This window comes from Pan paniscus, chromosome 16, assembly GCF_029289425.2.
Source record: "Pan paniscus chromosome 16, NHGRI_mPanPan1-v2.0_pri, whole genome shotgun sequence".
Taxonomy (NCBI): Eukaryota; Metazoa; Chordata; class Mammalia; order Primates; family Hominidae; genus Pan; species Pan paniscus.
Genome location: NC_073265.2, coordinates 78,001,567 through 78,026,641, shown reverse-complemented (window position 1 = coordinate 78,026,641; position 25,075 = coordinate 78,001,567). Strand labels below are relative to the sequence as shown.

The window sequence follows — 25,075 nt, the reverse complement described above, 5'->3', positions numbered from 1 at the left end:
GCCTCCAGAGTAGCTGGGATTACAGGCGCACACCACCATGCCTGGTTAATTTTTGTATTTTTAGTAAAGAGGGGGTTTCACCATGTTGCCCAGGCTGGTCTCTAACTGGACTCAAGTGATCCACCCGCCTTGGCCTCCCAAAGTGCCAGGGTTACAGGTGTGAGCCACCGTGCCTGGCCAAGAATCATGTTTTGTACAACTCTACCCTCCCCGCTTTTAGGGCACTCTCTCGTTAGTGCTGGGACTGCTGAAGCCCATGGAGTGTAAACGATGACTGCCACTTTAGTGTGGGGAGTTTGACTGTCCACTTGTAGAAACTCCTGTGTTTAGGGCTAACTTTAAACATGCCCATAATGGCGAAATCCATCAGAATCCAGAGGTAGGTGGCAAAAAGCTCCAATTTGGGGCCAAATTATAAGTCATTAATAAGAAAAGTTACTAGGATTAGCTCTAGAAATCTTGGGTAAGGGGCTAGAAAAGAAATATCTGAAACCAGAAGTGTCTGGTAAATAGCAACTCACATTTATATTTTACTTTCATCTGAGGTCTCACCTCATTTCACACTCTCTTTTTCAAGAGGAAGTAGGAATTACGTAACTCTGAAAGCAAAAATCTCAAAATTATGACAGATGGTACAGATATTTATTTTCTCAGAGCAGAGTTTGGGCCTAGGCCACGGCTGCCCCTGTAGCTCCCCTCTTGTGAGATGCAAAGCTTACTTCTGGGGCACACCCATCTCCAGCTGGAGGTGCAAGCAAAGGCCACTGTGTAAGGAGGCAAAACTCTCCCTTACTGCCTGAAGGATCTCCAACAAGCATATTCTGGAGAGCTCTGACAGGGAGCATTTTACAAGGTCCCACTGGAGCTGAGGCTTGAGGTCAGGTCCAAGTGCAGGCTTCCTTCCCATCACAGCTTCCGAGCCTTCCTGGGACGACATCCATTGTGTGGGATTGGGGTGTTGTCTGTGATTGAGATCACTTCCAGGCCGCCCATGATCAGTCCGTGCATGGCAGACTGGAAGGAACAGAAGGAAAAGTAGAATGACATGGTCCCAGAAATGATGATCCAGTGTCTCCAGGCAGGGTTCGGAGAGGGACAGGGTGGCGTAGAGAAGGGAAGGGAGGGGTGAGATGCTCACTGGCTTTGATACCTATAATCCCAATCCTATTCTACTCTCACAAAGGTCTCCACCCAAACCCTTTCACCAGGTTTTCACACTGTTCCCCTCTCAAATCGTACCCACCACTTTCCACTTTGCACTTTACGATCTGCGAACAAAGACTTCTTGTAGACCTTGGCACACCTTGGGTATCATACTTCTGTAGCTTACTCAGGCAGTTTTCTCTGCCTGCAATGTCCCCCCCTACCTGCTGTGCCTCCACCTCCCTGATACCTCATTATTCCTGCAAAGTCAGAGAGATGTCACCTCTTTGAGGAAGCTAAAGATTATCTGTGCTAATGATCATCAGGAAAGATTATCCCTGCTAGATTCGGGATCCCCTGATGGGCTCCCAGCGATCTGGGCACATGCTTTACCACTGCGCTCACCAGTCTGTCCTGAGGGATTTGTTTGTGACAGTTCCCCCAGGAACCACCTTCCCATTCCCAGTGCGTGGCACGCAGCAGGCACTCAGTGTCTGATGAATTATACTAAGTGATCTAGGCTTGCTCTGAGGGGCTTGGTCAATTATAGAAACAACAGACGGGAACTTCAAGCAAACATGGAAATCCACTAAAAGGTGTTTTCTACTCTCCCTGTACTCTGCTCTCAAGCCCCAAATTCTCCCACTTGCTAGGAGGCAAGTACACTATGGAAATCACTGTAACTTACCAAGCGTCCTGGCCCCAGGCCTTTCACCACAACTCGGATGTGGATCACGCCCTTTTGTTTAGCTCTCTGGAGAGAAGCAATGAGTGGTTAGTGCCCCGGAGAGAGAACTACTGCATCCAAATCTCTTGCTACTGCCTCCTAGAGCAAGGGGTGTGTGAGCTCAGGGAAAGGGCATCCAGAGAAGTAAACAGGGAGGCAAAGGGCAGATGGCTATAGTGGAGGACAGGCGCCAGCAGAGACCACAGAATTTGGCAGGTTGCAGAATTCACGTGACTGTGATCTGTTTAGCCTAGGACAGCACCGCCACCTAATGGAAATTCCTAAATATTGCTCAGGTTTTTCTCAGGTGGGCAAATGCAGAATTTCAGACCATGAGGCGCCACCCTAGGCTTCAAGGCTGAACCTAAATACCCACTTTAAAAGTATTATCATTTAAAATCTCTAAGCAGTTAGAGTTAAAATTTTCTTTCTTGATAATAAAGGCAGTTCATTGTAAAAATGGGAAAATATACAGAAACCATTCATGACTCACCATGCAGAAGCCACTGTGAACAGTGACATACTTCTTTTCATAGTATATGATCTGTCCATGGTTGGGCATTTACAGCATTTTGATTTCTGATGATAGTACATGAAATCAATATTTTGGGGTGCCTTCCCTTGTTTGAAGGTCAAGGTTTTCCTTCAGGAAATACATCTGGTTTGGCAGAGTCTGAACATTTGTAAGGCCTGTACTATAGTAGAAATTGTGCAGGCTTTGGTCCCAGACCAATCTGGGTTCCGATCAGTGAACTGAATCGGTGCATGGCTCTGGGCAAGTCACACACTCTGAATCTCAATTGGCTTATGAAAATGTGGATAATACCGAGGGTCTCTGAAGATTCAAGATAATGAATGTAAAGTGTCTGGCACATGTAGATGCTCAATAACTATACCAATAGCAGCACCTTGCCAATTTGCTTCTAAAAAAGGTCTACGACAGTTCACACTGGAACTGGTATCGCTATTGCATGAGTCCCCACGATACTATGTCCTCTCCAAATAGACTATCATATCTCTCCCAACCCCAAACCACTGGTCTTTATTTTTATTTTTTTTTCTTGAGATGGAGTCTCGCTCTGTCACCAGGCTGGAGTGCAGTGGTGTGATCTCGAGTCACTGCAACCTCCACTTCCTGGGTTCAAGTGATTCTCCTGCCTCAGCCTCCCGAGTACCTGGGACTACAGGCGCGCACCACCACGCCCAGCTAATTTTTCTATTTTTAGTAGAGATGGGGTTTCACCATGTTGGCCAGGATGGTCTCGATCTCTTACGCCTGCCTTGGCCTCCCAAAGTGCTGGGATTACAACTGTGAGCCATCGCGCCTGGCCTATTTTTAATTTATTTTGGAGACAGGGTCTCTCTCTGTTGCCCAGGCTTTAGTGCAGTGGTGAGATCATAGTTCACTGCAGCCTCAAACTCTTGGGCTCAAGTCATCCAGCCTCAGCCTCCCAAGTAGCTGGAACTACAGGCAGGTGCCACCAGACCTGGCTAACGGTTTTTAAATTGAGGGGTCTTTGGTTCTCAAGCCTTTGGTATCTTGGCTCTTACATCCTAGAATGAACCAACAGGGGCTTCACCTCTAATGAAGCTGAGAGAAAGAAAAAAGAGGAGCCTTTCACTAAACCTTTTCAAACCAATGCTCCAATCAGGGCATCAAAGCTGCCATGACAAACCCTTGCTTCTGAATGGGTAGTATAGTGAGGATTCTCCACCCAGTGATGAGCCATGCAGAAAGCAAACACACACTAGAGGGAAGCAGAAGGAACACACACTTACCGCCGCTGCGGCTATGCCTGCTGTCTGTGCTGCGATGCCTGTGCCCTTCTTGGCATTCCGAAATCCCTCTGTGCCACAGGAAGCAAAGGCAAGGGGCTCATTACTAGCAGAGACTACCTGGATCTGTGTGCTGAGAAAAGTAGAAGAAGCACATAGGATACAACTCTTCTTCAGGGAAATAAGAGAGAGCTAATCTATGCCCCTAGAAGCCTGGGTGAGAAAGAAAAAGGAATTCAGTTCTACTCAAAGCTTCTACTTTGAGCTTCTCAGATGAACATGTTTTGAACTCCTACAGGAAGTATCAGGAAAGGTCAGAATTCTCCCCTAAACCTGACTGAAAACTGGTAAGTCACATAATTTAAAGAGCGCTCCATAATCTGAGAGTAGTTAGTTAAGTATCACCCAGAAAATGACTGTATTGGGGAAAGGTTTAAATATACACAAAAGTGAAGAGAATAACATAAGAAATCTGATGGACTCATCAACCAGCTTCAACAATTATCAACTCATATCCAATTCAGTTTCATCTATAAACCTTGTTCCCACCCCACTCCCCTCACCAATGGATTATTTTGAAGCAAATCCCAGACCTATCATTTTGTCTGTAAATATTTCAGTACATAGCTCTAAAAGAAGGACTCTTAAAAAAATATTAGCATATTACCATATTGGCTACTTTTTTTTTTGAGATGGAGTTTTGCTCTTGTTGCCCAGGCTGGAGTGCAATGGCACGATCTTGGCTCACAGTAACCTCCGCCTCCCGGGTTCAAGCGATTCTTCTGCCTCAGCCTTCAGAGTAGCTGGGATTACAGGCATGCACCACCATGCCTGGCTAATTTTGTATTTTTAGTAGAGACGGGGTTTCTCCATGTTGGGCAGGCCGGTCTTGAACTCCTGACCTCAGGTGATCTGCCCGCCTTGGCCTCCCAAAGTGTTGGGATTACAGGCATGAGCCACCTCGCCCGGCCTCATATTGGATACTTTTGATGCTTATGACACTATATTCCATGATCAAAAATTATTTTAAACAAGTAAAACTTTTCTCTTTTTTTCTTTTTTCTTTTTTTGTGAGACAGGGTCTCACTCTGTTGCCCAGGCTGGAAGTGCAGTGGCACAATCATAGCTCACTGCAGCCTCCAACTCCTGGGCTCAAGCCATCCTCCCACCTCAGCCTCCCAAGTAGCTGGGACTACAGGTGCATGCCACCACGCCTGGCTAATTTTTGTATTTCTGTAGAGACTGGGTCTCACTGTGTTGCCCAGGCTGATCTTAAATTCCTGGCCTCAAGTGATCCTCCCAAAGTGCTGGGATTATAGGTGTGAGCCACTGCATCCACCCACAACTTTTTCTTAATCATCTCTAATAAGTTAACTTATTAATACAATTAAGAATGCCTTAAGAAATCCTCAGATATGCTTTTGATTTCCCCTTTAGTCATCATCATCCTATTTCTGGTCTGGAGAGCTCTGAGAGCTCACAGAAGGAGGCAGGAGAAGTGACTGAAGGGGAGGCCTGCTGGAGTCAGCCCCGGGCTTGGGCCATCCACTTGTTATCCTGGCTATGGCTCTGACATTCCCCCTACCAGAGTTTCTAGGGTTTTCCATATTGAATAGATGCATAATTGCTTGTCTCTGTGACAGCCTAAACAGTGCTGTATAGAGTAGACCATAGACACTTAAATGCAGTTAGCCTATGTCCTTATTAGTCTGAGGGGAAGAAAAAGAAATCCAATTGCTGTCACTTTACATTTATCTGACAAATGCTGAAATGAATCCTATAGCATTTCATCTGTGCCACACACTTTAGCCCATGACTGTAGTCTCTTGTGCTGGTCTCTAAATTGCTGGGTGGGTTGGCTGTGACCAAATACTGATCTCATTTCCAAGTGGGGGCCAACCTGTAAAGTTGTCACTAATACCAGCAATGCTTCTGTTGGCAGCATATGTTTGGGAATTCCCTTGGCACTGTCCCCGTCTGTAAGCCACACAAGAACACTAGTCTTGTCACTTTAAACTCACCATCCACATTTAGCTCTACAAGGTGGAGGCCAGTGCAGTGGCCCAGAGTGGTGAGTACTTTAAAGGGACAATATCTATTTAGAGGTCTAGATTCTGGTTAGTGTATTAATAAATCATATTAATATCTTGAATCATATCTTTTAATTTATATATCATCCATTCCCTATCAGCAACACTTAATAAACACCTTCATGGTGGGACCATATGCCCCTCATACACTCCTTCCAACTCTTGAGCAAAACCAGGAAACACTATTCTCAAGGAAAGCAAAGAATTCTTATAACTAGGATATGCCCACCCTATTTCACATTTTTATGAAACTTGTGTAAGATGGCAGGTGGTTCCTCAAGTGAGGAGGAAGACGGTGCCCTACATTAGCGCCATCATGCAGCACTTAGCACCCTCACTTCTACCCCGGGGTATTCAGGGCCAAGCCTGACTTTCCCTGTGAAGTGGGAAGAATCTCACGCTAGACCTACCCATTGTTTCCCTTCCCACTTACTTGTTGTGGGATGCTTTAATGTGTGCGATTGGGATCTCCTCAAATTTCTTTCCTGCCCACCTCAGAGAGCTCTCCTCTCCTGGAATGGGAGGGTAAATGCTGCAATTAGAAGAAAGATTTTATTTAAAATTGTCTCGACTTTTTAAAAATCAAAGAAATACAACACATGGTTAAAAAATAACAGCTCTGTGCCCCCTGCTGCTTCTGAAGTGGCTGCCCCCACCATTCCTTTTCAGTCCTTCTGGTGCCACCACTGCATGTGTGACTGCTGTGCTTATGATGCTGTTTCTTGACTTGCTGACTTCAGACACATCTGGGGACTTTCCGCTATGAGAAGGGATTTTCATGCATACTCCCCATCTTCCTTGTCCCTGCAGGTATACCCGTGTTCATTATTTTCAGATCCTTTGTAGGTTCCTCTTCCCACAATTTAAAAAATACAGTCAAACCTCTGTTTCTTATTTCATCAACCATAGACAATATCTGGACTCTACATTGCAAAAAATGAGACAAAAATAATACTCATATCATTACCATTAAAAAAACCCCAGAATCCCCTAGAATAAAGGACAGCAAACTTTTTCTGTAAAGGGCCAGATAGTAAATATACTGGGCTTTGCGGGCCAACAGGTCTCTGTCCCAATTACTAAACTCTTCCACTATATCCCAAAAACAGGTACAGACAACAGTAAATTAATAGGCTGTGTTCCAATAAAACTTTACTTACAAAAACAGGCAATTGGCCAGATTTGCCCAGTCGACCATAGTTTGCCAACCTCTACCCTAGACCAGTGGTTTTCAATGCAGGCTGAACATCAGTCAGCTGTGAAGCATACAGATGTTTAAGCTTCACCCTGAACTTTCTGGATGGGGTATGGAAATCAATGTTTCAAATGTCCCAATAGAATCAGATGTGAACACATTGTGTTGCGTTCAAGATCTTCCACTGTCTTAGTCCAAGCTGTCTTCTGGCTATTTCTAGCTAAGTTATCATCTAACTTATCATCTCTAATAAGTTAACTTATTAATACAATTAAGAATGCCTTAAGAAATCCTTAAGGAAAATAAGGATTTTTATTTTCAGATGGTGAAAATTAGGTACCAATAGGGAAATAGGGTTAGCAAGAGAAGCCAAGCCTTGGACCTAGTAGATCTGTCTCAGTCTAGAGCTTTGCTCACCAAGCTGTGCTTTTTAAAATTTGAACACACACAATCATCCTTCAGCAATGGAGCTGGAAATAAACTTGCTGTTCCTCTAGGCCTACACACACATATCAGATTCATGTTTGTACCCACCACAGCCACTTGAAATACAATAGATTCCATTTTAGAAATTATATTATAATCTAAGGACTACTCTCGCCCCAGCCCTACCTGCTTTTCTAGAGGTATTTTAAAAGGCAAAACAAAAACACATTGGTATTCAAAGTTTACAACTATATTCTTTCCTGTGGGTTTGACCTTAGAAGTGATTAGAACTGCCTCGCAATCATACAGCACATACCCTGTTCAATTATCCTTCCATTCTCCTAGATGACTCTTTTATAGCTTCTTTTGTCTCCTCTAACCTCCAACTCCCTGCTTCCTCATTGCTGAGCGGATGACCTCCACAGGGGAATAGAAGCAATCAGACTTTCTCCCAGCTCCCACTACTGAACATCTGTGCCCACAGCCTTTGCGCTCTCTCCTGTTACAGTGCTCCACTTGTGTATTAGCCCCTGAAGGACACTGTTCCCGCAATGTTTCCACTCCAGTATCACTTGTTTTTTCCCCTCTATACTGCACTGCTCCCAATGGCAAAACATATTGTTATGTTCCAAACTGAAAAAATAACAGAACAACCCTCGAAAACCTCTTGAACCCACCTCCTGGGAGCTATTGTCCATTTCTCTATTCCCTTATAGCAGAGCCCTCTTAAGGAACTTTAAGGTACTGACTATACTTGCTGTTTCTTCCTATCCTCTGCTTCTATTCTCCTTGAACCCATTTCAATCAGATATTAGCCTCTACCACTCCACCAAAAATGCTTTAATCCAACTAACTCCACATTACTAAATATAATAGGCAATTCTGTTATTGATCTAGCAACCTATCACATCAGCAGCATTTGACACAGCTGATCTCCCCACCTTGAGCCAAATTAAAAAACAAATGCTCTCTCCTGGTTTTCCTATTACCTCTCTGGAAGTTCCTTGTCTCTTCTGATGGTTCTTCCTAGTCTCCCAAATCTCTAAATGTGAAAGCGCCCCAGGGTTCAGTCCTTGGACCTCTTCTCTTCATCTACATTTATGGTATTAATGATTTTGTCATCTCATGGTTTTAAATATCATCTCTATGATGTCTCCCAACTGTATATGTCTAGCTAAAGTCTGAAGTCTGACTCTTGAACTCCATTTCTTTTTTTGTTTATTTGTTTTTTTGAGATGGAGTCTCGTCCAGGCTGGACTGCAGTGGCACGATCTTGGCTCACTGCAACCTCCGTCTCCGGGGTTCAAGTGATTCTCCTGCCTCAGCATCCTGGGTAGCTGGGATTATAGACCCACGCCACCACACCTGGCTAATTTTTGTATTTTTAGTAGAGACGGGGTTTCATCATGTTGGTCAGGTTGGTCTAAAATGCCTGACCTGGTGATCCGCCTGCCTCGGCCTCCCAAAGTGCTGGGATTACAGGTGTGAGCCACCGCGCCCGGCCCTTGAGCTCCATTTCTAATGGTCTACATTGTATCTCCACTTGAATGTTTATTAAGAATCTCAACCTTAACAACTCCCATCCAAACTCCTGCAGTCTTCCCCATCTTAATCAATGACAACTCCGTCTTTCCAGTTGTTTAGGCCAAAAAAATTTGGGGTCTTCCTTCGCTCCTTTTTCTCACACTGTATATTAACAAATCCTGCTTGTTCTACCTTCAAAATATGTCAGACCATTTATAATACCTCCATGGCAATAACCATGGTCCAAGCCAACATTGTTTCTTGTCTGGATTATTTCAGTAGTCTTCTAACTGCTTAGAGGACTTTTCCCAGCTTCCATTCTTGCTCTCCTATGGTTTAATATCAACACAGCAGCCAAAGAGCTTACAAGACCTTGTCAGCAAGATCATATCAACCCTTTATTCAGCAATTTCCATTGGCCTGCCATTTCATTCACAGTAAAAGCTGAAGTCCTCACAACGGCCTACAAAGTCCTACAGAATGTGGCTATGCAGGCCTGCTTGACCCCCACTTCCCCTTTCCAACCGTTATACTCCTACATTTTACTTGTTTTCTATTTACTGTCTTCTACCCACTGGAATTTAAGTTCTATGAGGGCAGGGCTTTTTGTCTGTTTGGTCAGGGATATATCCCCAACACTCTGAACAGTGCCTGGCATTGTTGAAGAAATGACTACAACAGAATCTTGGTTTAGATGCTTTCAGCACCTCCTCACTGCCTTCAGTGGGGACAGCGTAAAAGCTCCAGTGTGACAGACAAGACCCCTGGCATTCTGATTCCTTCTTGTCTTGTTGGCCTCATCTGCCATCACATACACACCTGAACACACCATGTTTTTTCATACCACATGCCTTTACACAGATGGTTACCTTTGTCTCCAATGACCCACTTCAACTTGTCCAGATGAACTCCCATCCACTTCTGAGCTCCATGTTCTTTTCTCCATGGTCTTGCCTGATTTCCTCAGGAATGAGACACTTATTCTTTTTTTTTTTTTCTTTGAGACAGAGTCTCAATCTGTCACCCAGGCTGGAGTACAGTGGCGTGATCTTGGCTCACTGCAACCTCCGCTCCCTGGGTTCATGCGATTCTTCTACTTCAGCCTCCTGAGTGGCTGGGATTACAGGTGCCAGCCATCACGCCTGGCTAGTTTTTGTGCTTTTAGTGGAGACGGGGTTTCGCCATGTTGGCCAGGTTGGTCTCGATCTCCTGACCTCAAGTAATTCGCCCACCTCGGCCGCCTAAAGTGCTGGGATTAAAGGCAGGAGCTACTGCACCCGGCCAGGAGTTAGACACTTATGATTTCATACTTCCAACCAATGCTTACCTCCATTATACTATTGAGCAGATTATGGTTAAAATGTTTGCATGTTTGTCTTCCCTCAAAGACTGTGAACTACTTGTGGGGAGGAATGATCTTTTGTATCTGTATTCACGGCACCTAGCATGGTGTCTCACTCATAGTAGATTCTTGGTAAATGTTTGTTAAATGGATGTGAAGTTAAGTGGATGTGTATACAGCATACAGAGGTGGTGGCACTGGTGGGAAGCAAGATGCCAGTTCCTAGGGCTGAGCACAAAACCCACCCTAGACCATCCGTAAGACGTGCAGGAACATCTGTTCCATCGCTAGCGCCCTCCACCTCCCCATTTTGTTTTGGAGGCAGGGAAGGTTGTTGGTCTGAAAAGATCTCCATCTCAGAAGAAAAGAACGCTGATACATGTTATGGATATCTCACATTCACTCACTGATTTAACGAATGTTCACTGAACATTTAACTCTGTACCACGGCTCATCTGATTCTGACAACCACTCTCAGCATTATCCGCATTTTTAGATGAGAAGGCTGAGGCTCAGATTTATTTGCATAAGGTCCCACGGATAGCAAGTGACATAGCTGAAAATTCACTGGTTCTGACTCTGGAGGGTGTCGGGCAAGAGTCAGGGGTTGCGGGTCTCCAGAGGGCTGGTCCAAGTGGGGCTCACCTGAACTTGGTGTGGCTGGGAGCCGCGTTCTGTTCAACTTCCTGCTTGGCCGCAGCGTCCTGGAGCTGTCGAGCGCCTGTGCAGATGGTCCCGGCCGGCGTCCTGGCCACGACCCTGCTGGGAAGAAAAGCTCGGTGAGGGCCACGGCCTAACGGTCACTGGGGCCCGGGTGGCTCAAGGGACACGAGTAGGAGCATAGTCCTGGAGGTGGCGGTGGGCTCGAGGGGGCAGTCATTTGTTACCCGGCTGTCTGGGGCCAAGTCCAGGACCGCAGGAACCACGACCCCACGTTTCTCACAGCCTGCATGACTTGAATTGACCCCAGTCAGTTTCCGTCTGCAGCGACAGTCACAGCGCGCCGGCGCCGGTACCATGAGTGCCTGTCGGGGAGGGGACAGAAGGGAAAGTCATCTACTCTTCATTAGGTCCACTGAATATTTTTATTTCCATTTAAATGCTCAATAAGACTTTCACTGTAGTTCACCAGGGGATTCTTTCCCTTTTTTAATGTTCTGAGATGTTGGGTCACCCCTCCATATGCGAATGGTTCGTTCTAGCAGTTCCGGGACTGAGCTTTCCCCTAGTTTGCCGCTCCCGCGGCTGAGGGATCCCTGGGAGCCGCGGTGCATTGTGGGAGAACGAAAGATGGCGGCGCCCGTAAGGCGGACGCTGTTAGGGGTGGCGGGGGGCTGGCGGCGGTTCGAGAGGCTCTGGGCCGGTAGTCTAAGCTCTCGCAGCCTGGCTCTTGCAGCCGCACCCTCAAGCAACGGATCCCCATGGCGCTTGTTGGGCGCGTTGTGCCTGCAGCGGCCACCTGTAGTCTCCAAGCCGTTGACCCCATTGCAGGAAGAGATGGCGTCTCTACTGCAGCAGGTGGGACTGAGATGCAGGGTTCAGAGTGACGTTTATTCTGCGTGACTTTGAGGGAGTAATTTCACCTCTCTGAACTTAAGTATACGGTACTTATCCGCAGAATGGTACCTACCTTACTGACTTGGTTTGGTACATAGATGTTCAACAAAAAGTGGTTTCTTTTCATTGGCCGTGTTTATTGTCACCTTAGACAACTCTTTGGAGATACTCTACTTCTTGTTCATGCAACACAATAGGGATCCTGTGGTGAACAAGAATCGGTCCGTGTCACTAGGAGCTTACAAGTCTGTAGGGAGAAAGTCTTTGTGATGTGATGAATGTTAAGAAGGAAATACAAGAGGCGGTGGGCACATCTGTCAGATGCCTATGATAAGCCTACTCTGTTTTACCTCATGGGGCTATCTGTGTGAGGGGCAAGTGAGGAAGCATGGGCAAAAACAGTATAGTGGCTGTGAGGGTGTGAAGTCGCTACAGAAAGTGTTTGAAGGGTGATATGTTTCCTCAGAATCCGAGATGTTTTTGTCTTGGTCTGTTGAGAACTATAAACTTCTCTTCTGTGCTTTTTGCTTGATTTATTCATTTACTCGCTCGCTTGACAAATATTTGTTACTCAACCTACAGATGTTCATTGTGCCCATACTATGCATCAGAGAGTATGTTAAGTGATAGAGATGCTGTAATGAATAAGGCAGGAGTAGCTCTGGTTCTCAGAGTACTTCAGTCTAGTTGAGTGAGAGGATCAGTCAGTAACCAAATAATCATACAACTAAATGCAGACCCTGACAAGTGTTGTTAAGGAAAACACAAGGCACTATAAGAGTGTTTAACAAATACATCACATTTTGATTTTATGGTGAGTGTCAAGGAATGTCTCAGACTTTCTGAATACAGGTTTTTCTCTTTATGAGAAATGTCTCTCTGAGACAGTCATATTTAAATTGAAATCAGAAAGATGAGTAGGACTCTCCCAGAAGAAAGAATGTGAGGAAAAACATTCTAGGAAGAAGGAACAACGTCTTGAAAGTCCCTGAACAGGAAAGTCCTTGGTGAGTGAGATTCTGATCAAAGACTGACATGACTGGATTGTGGTGAGTCAGCAGGCATTGCCCAACCCAGCTCTCTGTTTTTGTAGCACTCTTGACCCCCAGTGACATCCTAACATTTTTGGCAAATGTAACTCAAGCCCAAAGTTCAGAGGACCTTTTTTTTCCTCCATTTCCTTTCTGCGTGGTGTTTTGACTGTGTATCTGGTTATGTTGGGTGATAAACTTCTGAGCCTGCCAAGTGTGCCATGTCTCTGTTTTATTCTTCCTGTTTTTTTTTTCCTTTTAATTTTGCCAGATTAAGGTAGTTTTTTGCCCTTTGAATTTTCCCAGATTGAGATAGAGAGAAGCCTGTATTCAGACCACGAGCTTCGTGCTCTGGATGAAAACCAGCGACTGGCAAAGAAGAAAGCTGACCTTTATGATGAAGAAGATGAACAGGATATATTGCTGGCGCAAGATTTGGAAGATATGTGGGAGCAGAAATTTCTACAGTTCAAACTTGGAGCTCGCATAACAGGTTGTGATCCTTTTAGGCCAGCCAGAAGGAAGGGAAAAGGGGTATTTGGATTCCCAAATAAAAGACAGTTGCTTGGCCCCTGCTTTGTGTTTTAAGTAACAAATAATTTCATATTCTTTTCTTTGTTGCTCACATCTACCATAATACGACTTAAAAAGTCTGTCTTATTTTCGGGTGAGAGGTAAGGGTATTGGAATAGCCTTTTCTCTCAGTTAAACTTTGTGAATGTTATCTGTGTTTAACTCCAAGTTTGAGACTGAGAGTGGGGCAAATGAAGCCTTTTTCCACTAATTCCTGTGTTTTATGTGAAATCCCTCTTAAAGCGGGAGATTGAGTTCTGTTTTCCTTGTTTCACAGATGAAGACTGAAGAACAGAGAAAGTAGGGGCTAGTTAAGTCAGTAATAGTATCAAAACCAATGAAGTAGTTGTGTTTGAATTAGTATGATCATTGTTTCTTTTTTGAAGACTCAAAATATGGTTTGCTGTTCAAAGAAGCTTACCTCTTGATTTCTTACCTTTTAGTTTCCTCAAGATTGTGAGACTCTTCCCTGGAAGAGGTCAGAGTTAGAGAGATGGGTCGAGGTGTAATTTGGTTCTAAGCTCTTTGAGGGCAAGGATTGTGGATCTTAAAGGAAGATTGTAAAACTCCAGGTTTCTTGGTTCTGGCAGATCACAGTCTTCTTACCTCCTCTGACCCCCTTTGCTGTAGAAGCTGATGAAAAGAATGACCGAACATCCCTGAACCGGAAGCTAGACAGGAACCTTGTCCTGTTAGTCAGAGAGAAGTTTGGAGACCAGGATGTTTGGATACTGCCCCAGGCAGAGTGGCAGCCTGGAGAGACCCTTCGAGGAACAGCTGAACGAACCCTGGCCACACTCTCAGGTGGGTTTTCTGCCTTCCTCTAAATTCCACAAAATTCACTTCAGACTCAGCCAGAGGATTTTTAGGCTGACTGGGGAATTGGATTAAGGGTGGGGGTGGGAAGGTTAATGGAAATTTTGAAGTTTATAAAAATTTCAGCCAGAAAAACCCAGGTAAGGATTTTTTAAATTATTTTTTTATTTTTATTTTTAGACCAGGTGAGAATCCTTTGTTCCACTGAGATTTTAAAATTTAGTACATTCAAAATTGATATTTCTACCATTTTCTCAGCCTGCTTGTCTTCTTATCTTTGCAGCACTGCTTATTGCCATCACTGCTTATCTGTTCACTCAACTTGAAACCTCAGAATTGTCCTTGACCTCATTCCCACATCCATAAGTCCTTGAGTCCCTCGTGATCTGTTCTAAATAGTCCCCTCTTTGTTCTAACAGCTTTAGCTGTGACCCTCTTCACTTCTCACTAGACTAGGGTTTCCCATCTCTGGCATTATTGGTGTTTGGGGTCGGATAAGTGTGGGGAGCTATTCTTTGTGTTATGGGATGTTTAGCAGTATCTCTGGCCTCTACCTACTAGATGCCAGTAGCACTACCTCATCCCCTGACCCCACCCCCAGTGCAGTAACCAAAAATATCTCTAGACATGGCCAGATATTACCCAGGGAGCAAATTACAGTGGTTGAGAAGTACTATACTGAGCTATTGAATTAGATGCCCAGTAAGTTTAACCTTGGTTTTGTGGAGTGCCCTTCAGTGCTGCCAAAATGAGCATTCTGAAACACACATCCCTTGTCACTTCTCTGCATGGAATTCTTAAAAGGTTTCCAATAAAAATTCTAACTGTCAAGCATGGCCTGCAAATCTTATTTGCCCTGATCCCAGTCTCATCAGTCTGCCGTCTTGCTGTTCATTAATGTAAAATTCAAGTTCTAACTTAACAAACCTTTTGCATTCCTTGAATAATATGGTCTTTCATGTGTCTCTGCTTTGGGGCCTGCTGGTCCCTGATGAAATACTTTACTCCTTCCTGGCCTGACTGCTCAGTTTTTAAGACAGTTTATACATTATACCTTATGTGGTGAAACCTTTCCTGAGCCTTCAGGAAGACAGAGCTACTCCTCTCTCTAGGCTCCCATAGCACTGGTGTGTGTCCTTATTCCATTTATGCAACAGACATATAGAGTCTCAGTGATGAACAGGACACTACCCTACTCCCTAGGAGCTTGTGTTCTAGTGGAGAATACATTCTTTCACTTATGCCATTGCACTATAATTGTTTACTAACGCATTTTTCTCCCTAGTCAGAATTTTGACTTCCTTAAACATATAGGCAGTATCTGTTCCTCTCTCTGATCCTAGCTTTCAGCAAAGTACCTGGCACATAGGCATTTGTTGAATGTTGACTAAATGGATTTGGTGGTGCACAGCCACTTTACCTGCCCTCCCATCAGCACAAGTACCTGCTAACGAAATGTCGGTAGCCAGTGTGTGTCTCCTTGACTCTCCCAAGGGGCCTGTGTGGCCTGCAGGAGAGACATCAAGACAGAATGGAATATGGTAGGAGAGGAGGTTGCTGCTTTCTCAGTCTCCTCAGCCATCACATAGGAGTCAGCAGCTGAGTTTCTTGCGAGGATCATTGTGTCCAGATGCTCAACCTCTCTTAACGTCAAACATTCACAACTGATCCTTGCTCAGCTCCCCTTTCTGTTTGCAGTGAGGAAAGGGGTTCTACCCAAGCACTATGCTTTCCTTTAAACATTGCCATTGTAATAAGTAAATGTAAAAGGAAATATATCAAATATGTTAAAACACACATTTATGTTTAATAGATGCATATAAAATAGTGTATTGACTTATTACAAATTTACTAAACTGACAAATAATATACAATGGCAAAGAAAAACTCAAGCAATGTAAGAGTATATACTGTATATTTAAAAAGTGAAAGTGCGCTCCTTTCCTCCCCTCTGGCTCCACACTGCCAGTATTTCTGCAAGATGGAATTTCTAGCGGTAGAATTAATGGGTCAAAGATGTGCAGACTTCAGTTTTTGGTAAGTGCAGCCCAGTTGCCCTCCAGAATGTATATAACAATTGACGTTTTCCAGGAGTGGTGTCTGAGAGTGCCTCTTTGTCTAAACCTCACTGACACATGAAATAGTTGCTTTTAAAATTTTGCTCGTCTAGTGAGTCAGATGATCTCTTTCAGATTAGCATTTTCCTGTTTGCTAGTGAGATTCAGTATCTTCATGTGTTTATTGGCTGTTTGTACTTCTTCTTTTGTGAACTGCCTATTTAGATCGTTCGCTCATCTTTGTAATAAGCTGTTTTTTCTTTTTAATTTGTTTATATTTTTAATCCATCTTTTCCAGATTATAGAAAAGTAACATGCATTTATGGGATTAAGTTTAGAAAATTCAGGAAAGTGTAAAGAAATATGCCAATACAATTCCACCACTCACAGATACCCACTGCTAACGTTTTTTACTTTATGTGAGCTCACACTATAAATTTTTCATCTAATGCTAGTAGTGTTTTTTTTTTTTTTAGTATGAGAAAAGCCATTCACGTATGTGGTAAAAAAATTATCGGTGTCTAGTAAATGTAGTGTAAGATGTAATTTTCCTTTTTCAGAAGCAACCTCTATTAATAGTGTTTTTCTGTATCTCTTCAGAAATTCTCTATGCATATACAGATGCATAAATGTTTTGTTTTCTTTTTTTGCATATAACGGGAACATATTTATACACTGTTATGTGCCTTCCTTTTTTCTCATATATGCTTTTAAACATCTTTTCAGGTCAGCCTATTAGGACCTATCTTAAGCTTTTTTTAACACCAGCATACTATTTTATAATATGTATGTACTGCAGTTTGTTTAGCCAGTCTGTTTTTACAAACAAAGCTGCAGTGAATATCCTTGTATGCTCATCTTTGCTCACATGGGCAAATTAGTATATCTGGTAGGATAAAAGTCTAGAACTGGAGTTGCTAGGTCAAAGGGCATGTGCAATTAAGTTGACACCTCTTGCCAATTAATAGCACTTATACTAATTTATAACCCCTCCAAAATATGTGTGAAAGTACAGGTTTTTTCCTTATCCTTCATAAGCAGTGTACAGTTAAGTTTTTGAACTTCAATAATGATATATGTTGTTGTTTAACTTTATTTCTTTAAATTATTAATAAGATTGAACACCTTTTAATGTATTTATGGGCCAGTGATATTTATTTTCATGTGAGCTTAACTGTTCATGTGCTTGGTTCATTTTTCTTTTTAATTTGTTGTTTTTTTTCTCATTGATTTTTTTTCTTTTAGAGATGGAATCTTGCTGTGTTGTCCAGGCTGGCCTTAAACTCCTATTCTCAAGCAGTACTCCTGCCTCAGCTTCCTGAGTATCTGCATTGATTTTTAAGTGCTTCTTATACCTTAAGATATTCCTTTGTTGAATGTGTTGAAAATATTTTTCCTAGTTTGTCATTTTCTCTTTGACTTTTTTTGTGCTTCATTTTTCCTTGCAGAAAGATTTAATTTTTATGTAGACAAATATAAATCTTCTGTTTTTTGGGCTTAAAAATTTTGTTTCTTGCTTAGAAAGGCCTTGCCCTCTCAAATAATATCTTAAGGTTTAAGAAAGCATCCTGCATTTTCTTCTAATGCTCATATGTTTTTATTGTAATTAGAAAATACGCCCCACACTTTGGGAGGCCGAGGCAGGCGGATCACTTGAGGCCACAAGTTCAAGACCAGCCTGACCAACATGGCAAAACCCTGTCTGTACTAAAAGTACAGAAAAAAAATTAGCTGAGTGTGGTGGCACATGCCTGTAATCCCAGCTACTCAGGAGGCTGAGGCATGAGAATCCTTTGAACCCAGGAGCCTGAGGTTGTAGTGAACCAAGATTGCACGACTGCACTCCAGCCTGGGTGACAAAGCGAGACTCTGTCTTGGGAAAAAAAAATACAGAGAAGATTGGAAAATATTAAATGTCCATGAAACAACCATCCAGAATGAATAAATTTTTTATGAAAAGTTAAAATGTCTATTGTTAAATCTTTGATCTATATGGTATCAATTTTATTGTGAGGACTGAGTATGGAATCCAGCTTGGTTTTTCCCATCTGGCTAATCAGTTCTTCAGATGGCGTTTAGTAATTAGTCCATCATTTCCCCATCATTTGAAATGCTGGATTGGGGTTATTAACCCTTAGTTATAGATTACAGATACTGTCTACTCATCTGTTTTTGTCTTTAACTTTGTTTATGCCTTTTTTCACTTGGTAGGAGTTAAAACTGGGGTCCTTTTTAATGCTTTCCAGGTGACACCCGTTTTAAAGGTGGATGAACTTTGTTTTACAGACCAAATGTCCTGGTCCTTCACCAGCAGATAGCGACTGGGCTGATTCGCCAACAGTTAGCAACTGGGCTGATTCGCCAGCAGATAGGGACTGGGCTGATTTGCCAGCAGATAGTGACTGGGCTGATTGGCCAGCACATAGCGACTGGGCTGAATGTAGGAACTAGGTGCTCTGACTCCCAGGTGTGATTGTAACTGTGTTGCTGACTTTCAGTCTAAAAACAGTAGCTTGGCACATGGGAGTGAGCCCGGTGAATCTGGGCTCCATGGGCCAGGAGGCATTTGGATTGAGAGGGGAGGAGGCTCTGTTCAGGAATGGCTCTAGTCCTATTCCTAGGGATTGATTTTACCTCAGGGCCAGATCTTGCAGAGACCCCCTATAATTTTGGGAGCCAGAGTAAACAGATGGCTGTAGCCTTACCTTCCAATTGTGATTTTTCTTTCCTCCCTCTTCAGAAAACAGCATGGAAGCCAAGTTCCTAGGAAATGCACCCTGTGGGCACTACACATTCAAGTTCCCCCAGGCAGTGCGGACAGAGAGTAACCTCGGAGCCAAGGTGTTCTTCTTCAAAGCACTGCTATTAACTGGAGACTTTTCCCAGGCTGGGAATAAGGGCCATCATGTGTGGGTCACTAAAGATGAGCTGGGTGACTATTTGAAACCAAAATACCTGGCCCAAGTTAGGAGGTTTCTTTCAGACCTCTGATGGGCCGAGCTGCCTGTGGACGGTGCTCAGACAAGTCTGGGATTAGAGCCTCAAGGACATTGTGTGATTGCCTCACACTTGCAGGTAATATCAAGCAGCAAACTAAATTCTGAGAAATAAACGAGTCTATTACTGTGTTGGTCTCGGCTGATTTGCCCTTTGATGGCCCAGTGAAGAGAGCCATCTCTTAGGGTGTCTTTCCATTTTTTTCCCAGGTGATCATTGAGTACTGGATTATATTACAGTGCATCACTGAGTTACTGGGCCCAGGAAGAAAGGACAGAAGGAAATGAATTGACTTCCCGAAAGCCTTGAGTTCTGTGAAAGCTTCTCTAGGCCCTTGGGAAAAAACTAGTTCTATATAGTTTCTTAGCCATTTCCAGTTTGTTTTTCCTTCCCTCTGCACTTGATATGAAGGTGTTTTAATCTAGCCTGGGAAATAATCCTTCCTTCTTTCCCCCCCTTCCTAAAAGCATTTTATTTTAAAAAGAATTGAGTCATGTCTTAACCTTTTTTGAAACAGTCATGTGAAATGTGCAGTTAGTTTATCTCCATTCTACAGATGGAGGAATCACGGCCAGGTTGTGACTTAGCCTAGAGTCATACTGCATGTGCCTGTTGGTGCTAGAGGAGAATGCTGACCCCATGCCCCTCACCTCTTTGGGGCTCTTGGCTCTTCAGTGTGTTGTTTGGGTCCTCACTGGTCCCCAGTGCCTGGCACATATGAGGCACTCAGTAAACATTTGTTAAGTGGGTGGCAGAGCATGGGGAACTCTCAGGCATAGCTTTGTCTGCCCAGAATAGTGGTTTTAGTCTGCAGTCCTGGATTCCCATCAGATGCTTCCTGGTTTCGTCTCAGACGGCCTGGGTTAAACAGGCTGTGAGCACATGAGATGGGATTTCTGTTTCTGCGTCAGCTGCAGCCTTGTGTTCTTGCCCGGGATCAGGGAAATTGCTTTCTTAATCAAAATTGAGGGGCCTAGGCCTGATACTCCTCTGCTAACCTTTTTCCTCCTGCATGTGTGCTCTCCCCTCCATGACTGAGGGGAGATGTCTCCTGGCATAGGCTTGCTGATGGTGAGCTGTAGTGGTGCCTTTGGAGTGAAGCCTGGGCGCAGCCACAGGGCCAAGATGCACTTTCTGGGTTTTGGAGTGACTTGTGTGTGAACTGTATTGCATATTCTTAGGGCCACGGGCACCTCTGACCTAGAAGGGAAGGAATCACCAGAGTGAAGTGACTATTTTCATGACCGTGCATGTCTGTAACAACATTGTTTTTTTGGTGAGAAATAGCATATGTGCAATTGGGAAATAGATAAATGGTGTCAGAATGACCCAAAATTATGTTAGATTTTTCTGCAGAACATTAATATTTTTAAATGATCAGGGACAAGATTGAATAGCTTAAGAAAAAAGCTGAAAATTTTCTAGAAGCGCCTTCCTTTATTGCAAGTAGGGGCTGGTTTAGTAACTTCTAGAAGCACTGCTAGCCTTTCCATGATGTTCAGCTCTCAGGGGAAACTGTGAGTGGAATGGAAGAAGCTGTGAAGACACCTCACCCACCTTGTTTTAAAAAATTGATGAAGAAGGCCCTGTCCTGGATCACAGTTTTAATTTTGATGGAATGCATCTCTGCTAAGATTACATATCAAAGGACCTACATCTCAGGAAGCAGTATAAGCCCCAGGATTTAAGGCTGCTGGGGATTGGTGTACAGGTGGTGGGGGTACTGCATTAGCATCATCATTAGGCTTCATTCTCTTTTGTTATTGCTCTGGTTACAGAATTCCATAGGTTTTGAGTGGTCTGCCCCAACCCCCTTTTCTGTTATTTTTGGAGTGTGATATTGCAGAATGCAAGATTTTTAGCATTATAGTATAAATAACTATATTTGCTGAGTGCCAGCTTGAATCTTCTACCGGCTGCCAAACATGACCAAAAAATTGTTTCTAGTGTATCCTTTGGGGGAAGATTGCCAGGGAACAAAATAAGATGCGATGTTCTCAGTGTGGGAGGACAGCGTAATGTGTGTGGTGCTGTGGGGATTAGGAGTTCCAGTTTGAAGTGTGTTTGTACAACCGAAGAAGAGAAATGCCTCTGTGTGTGTGTGTGTGTGTAACATGTACAACAGACCACCCAGTTCACTGAAAGGATCCTTCAGTTGTTAAGGTTTAGCCTTCGCCTCTTGGTCATTGTTTTCCCAAATGATTTCTGGTCTCCTGGTTTTCACCTTTGCGGGTTCTACAGAGAAAATACTGCCCTGCTTACAAACTTGTTTTCCTGGTAACTTATTTTCAAGGGTTACTTCCTGCTGGGCCATTTCTATGCCTTGTATGTGCTTCTACACTTAACAATTTATAGGATAATTAGTTGTTAATCTGGCTCCTATACAGGTCGAATATCCCTTATCTGAAATGCTTGGGAGCAGAAGTGTTTTCAGATTTCAGATTTTTTTGGATTTTGGGATATTTGCATTATACATAATGAGATATCTTGGGAATGGGACCCAAATCTAAACATGAAATTCATTTATGTTTTATATACATCTTATACACAGATTACCCGAAGGTAATTTTATACAATATTTTAAATAATTTTGTGCATGAAACCAAATTTGTGTTAAGTACTTGATATGTGGAGTTTTCCACCTGTGGTGTCATTGAGGCCCTCAAAAAGTTTTGGAGTTTGGAGCCTTTTGGATTTTGGGGTTACGAATGTTCATCCGTACCTACTGGACTTCAGAAACTATGTGCAGATTAGCTCCTTTCCCCATGAGCACTGGACTTGGGGTCAGAAAACCTGGATTTGAGTTTTTATGACCTCAGTTAAGTTACTGTTACTGTTGATGACAGCGTAGTGACTCCTGAGTGCCAAGAGCCTTGTGAGTGCCCTTACTTACAAGCTACGTTGTTATTTAAACCAGCAGGGCAGGCATCTTTATCCCTATTTTATACATGAGAAATAAACTCAAGTTAGTTAGCTTACTTTGAGTTACTTCCTAGTAAGAAATGGGGCCAGAATTCAAACCTAGACCTGTATACAAAGGTAGTTCTTAACCTTTCTTAACTTTACCTTTCTCATCTATAAAATGAAGATGATACTTCTTCTCAGGTAATGTGGTAAGTTATGTGAGAGTACTTAGCACCATGTGTGGCTTGTTATAAACACTCAGCAAATGTTTCCCTCCTTCCAACATACTTAGGCTCCTGAATTCTGCTCCTTCATTTAGCTGTAACATCTTTAGCTTTTACAACTCCCATTCTCACCTTTTCTGTTATACATTGTGGCAACCAAGCATTTCTGACCTATTTGGAGAGGGATGTGAGTAACTTGGACATTAATGGTTTCCATCCATTAATGCCACACACAATGGTTGTATGGCAGGTAAGTCCCATAGCCAGCCTCATCCAGCTGGTTGGGCATGTTAGCTCTGTCCCACCCTGGGCCAGGAAATCCAGAGCCACTGTTAGGCACAGGCTTATGGGCACTAAAAACAGAAAGGATTTGCTGACCCGTTCTATTACCCCAACAGGGGAAAAGGAGTGCCGCTGAAAGGTCAGCAACCCAATTATTGAAAGCTCACAGATCGCTAAGCTTCAAACACACATAGCAAGATAAAGCCTGTTTGCCTGAAATCTCAGGGTAGCCTCAGCCCCTACCCTTCTCCGCTTTATTTTCTAGAAGCACATCGGGCCTGGATTATGGCCAGTTACTTTAGGCTATCAGTCGCCTTTCACCTGTCTTGGCATTTTGGTGCTTAAAACAGGAAGCGAAGGAGGAAAGTGTTCTCTCTGTGGTCGGAATAGGTGCTGTTAAAGGCTCAGGGATAGATCCAGATAGCTGAATCACTGCTGTAGCTAAGGGGCTGGGGCTGGAAGGTCCCCTGCAAGTCAGGAGATAGGCACTGCCAGGGAGGGTCTTACTAGCCTAGAGCAAGACATAGGTGCACATGTGCACGCATACATCCCAGCTACCCTACTAAGCCACTCTGAAGTGGGCCTGAGAAGCTGGCCCCAGGTTTTATTCAGAGGCTTTGGCAGTACAAACAGAGCATTGATTGCCCGAGTGTCAGATACCAGGCCCCAAGTAGCTGCTGAGTGGCTAAGGTGGGTGGGGGAGAGAGACTCCCAGGTTCTCCTTTGGCCCAGTAGGGGAAAACTGTCCTAATGTAGTCAGATGAGGGCACTGAGGCTAGGGCTTTTGGGAATGACAGGGCTAATAGACAAAGTTGAGAACACCCTGGGCCTAAGGGGTTTGGGACACACCTCCAGGTCAGAAAGCCTTGGGGTAGATCAGGCTGAGAAAAGGAGAGAGAGGATATCCCCAGACCGAGAAACCAGATGGCAGCCCAGAGTGGAAGGCGGGGCTTTATGACAGCTGGAGTGGGCTCATACGCATGAGCACCACAAGGTGGCAGGGTTTGCCTGGCATCTGCTCTTCCAGAAGTAGGCTGTCTCTGGAAACCTTCACGAAACCTGGAAACCTTCTGGAAACCTGCCTGGCCTTAGGCTGCTGCCCTTGGAGAAGCTTCTTATCTCAGGCTGAGCAGAGTCCCCAGCACCCAGTCTCCTGGGGTTAAGCAGCAGCCAGAAGCTTGCTGACAGCCAACCAGGACAGATGTGGGGCACTCATGGCCATCCACCCCCATGCATCAGCTCCAGGGAGTGCCACAGATGGACACCATGCCCTTGGGAGGGGAGGGCACCCAGACTGCCATGTGTTAGGACCACTTCATGTAGCCTTGTGCTAGGCCTGCATGTCCACAACATAATCTGACTCACCTAAGAATTACGTTGGTCTTGTGTGGCATTTTTAGATCCATAGACAAGCTTGGAGAGGGGAGGAGACCCTGTGAAGGTCTCAGTCAATGCTTGGTAGAGCCAGGATTTGAACCCAGAGCTATGTGATTCTAAAGCCATCCATTGTCCCATGCTGCCTGGACCCCTGCCTTTGTATCATGGAATTCCTGAACTGGTCATGGAGGGGCAATCTACTGCAGGCTCATGGACCCCTTGGAAAGCCTGAACTGGGGTGATTTGTGAGAATATGAAGAGGATTGACATGGAGAACAGTGAGGCTGAAGGGATTGGAATTATTTGAACTTGGAGAAGGGAATGGTGAGAGTCATGGTTTTTGAGTGTGTATATTACTTACACAGAGGATGTCCATTAGTCATCTTGGTCTGAATTAGAGGAAGTAAGCAAGCTTTAAAATGCAACAGTAGGAATTTTGAGAAGTTACACATGGGAAGAGTTCCTTGACATTTAGGATTATTAAATATTAAAGTGAGTTTTTATTTGAAGATGCTACTTCTTAGTACAAAAATCAACAGTTAAAGCACAATTTGGGAAAGCTAATTGGTAACAGTGGGTAAGAATCTCCATGAGTATTAAAAATAAAACAAGAACAAATGCCATTAAAAATAAGGTCAGTTCTGAGTAGTCCAATAGATTAGTCTTTTTCAGTTTCTTTGTCAATCACCTCACCACATTTTCTACAAGACGGTAAATCTTGATGACAAGGAAAAACCTCAAATAAAGAGAATTCTTGAAACATCCCAGTTAACCCTTCAACAAATATTTGTGGAGGAGGTTGCTTTACAGCCAAGCACTGGGAATAAAATGGAGACCAAAATACTCTTGGCCAACATCCTCAGTTTAGTGCTGAGGGTGGTGGGGGAACCCTGCCTGTCAACAAGCCAAAGGGAGCTGTGCTGTGCACCAACCCTGTGAGGGCCTCAGAGCAGGCCTCAGAATAGAGGGGAGAGAGCCAGGGAATAGAAGAGAGTAGGAATCACGTGCACAAAGCCCAGAGAGGCCTGGAAGAA

At 43.9% G+C, this 25,075-nt stretch overlaps 2 protein-coding genes across 7 annotated transcripts; one reads left to right on the top strand and one right to left on the bottom strand.

Moving 5' to 3' along the window:
* Positions 1-620: 620 nt before the first annotated feature.
* MRPS11 (mitochondrial ribosomal protein S11) lies at positions 621-11,474 on the bottom strand. Of its 5 annotated transcripts, none has more exons than XM_008973857.4 (6): positions 11,111-11,474; positions 10,869-10,985; positions 6,170-6,268; positions 3,650-3,779; positions 1,832-1,897; positions 621-1,014 (listed from the first exon to the last, which is right to left on the bottom strand). In XM_008973857.4, the coding sequence occupies exons 1-6, from the start codon at positions 11,173-11,175 to the stop codon at positions 907-909; spliced, it is 585 nt and encodes a 194-aa protein (XP_008972105.4). In that variant the 5' UTR covers positions 11,176-11,474; the 3' UTR covers positions 621-906. The 5 variants fall into 5 exon arrangements, with proteins under 5 accessions (XP_008972105.4, XP_003820454.4, XP_008972106.2 ...); XM_003820406.6 differs by having other exon boundaries at positions 10,869-10,982; positions 11,111-11,435; XM_008973858.5 differs by lacking the exon at positions 11,111-11,474 and having other exon boundaries at positions 9,751-10,982.
* MRPL46 (mitochondrial ribosomal protein L46) lies at positions 11,464-19,383 on the top strand. 2 transcript variants are annotated; one of them, XM_003820405.4, is made up of 4 exons: positions 11,464-11,741; positions 13,118-13,304; positions 14,015-14,188; positions 18,998-19,383. In XM_003820405.4, the coding sequence occupies exons 1-4, from the start codon at positions 11,514-11,516 to the stop codon at positions 19,246-19,248; spliced, it is 840 nt and encodes a 279-aa protein (XP_003820453.1). In that variant the 5' UTR covers positions 11,464-11,513; the 3' UTR covers positions 19,249-19,383. The 2 variants fall into 2 exon arrangements, with proteins under 2 accessions (XP_003820453.1, XP_008972104.1); XM_008973856.4 differs by having other exon boundaries at positions 11,478-11,741; positions 14,018-14,188.
* Positions 19,384-25,075: the final 5,692 nt, after the last annotated feature.

Bases quoted from the DNA above. Each gene is read 5' to 3' on its own strand.
- MRPL46 (XM_003820405.4), top strand. From the start codon at position 11,514: ATGGCGGCGCCCGTAAGGCGGACGCTGTTAGGGGTGGCGGGGGGCTGG. The intron at 13,305-14,014 runs GTTGTGATCCTT...CCTTTGCTGTAG, and splicing joins ACTTGGAGCTCGCATAACAG to AAGCTGATGAAAAGAATGAC. The intron at 14,189-18,997 runs GTGGGTTTTCTG...CTCCCTCTTCAG, and splicing joins AACCCTGGCCACACTCTCAG to AAAACAGCATGGAAGCCAAG.
- MRPS11 (XM_008973857.4), bottom strand. From the start codon at position 11,175: ATGCAGGCTGTGAGAAACGTGGGGTCGTGGTTCCTGCGGTCCTGGACT. The intron at 6,269-10,868 runs GTGAGCCCCACT...TTCTAATTGCAG, and splicing joins CCCAGCCACACCAAGTTCAG to CATTTACCCTCCCATTCCAG. The intron at 3,780-6,169 runs GTAAGTGGGAAG...TACTTTTCTCAG, and splicing joins ATTAAAGCATCCCACAACAA to CACACAGATCCAGGTAGTCT.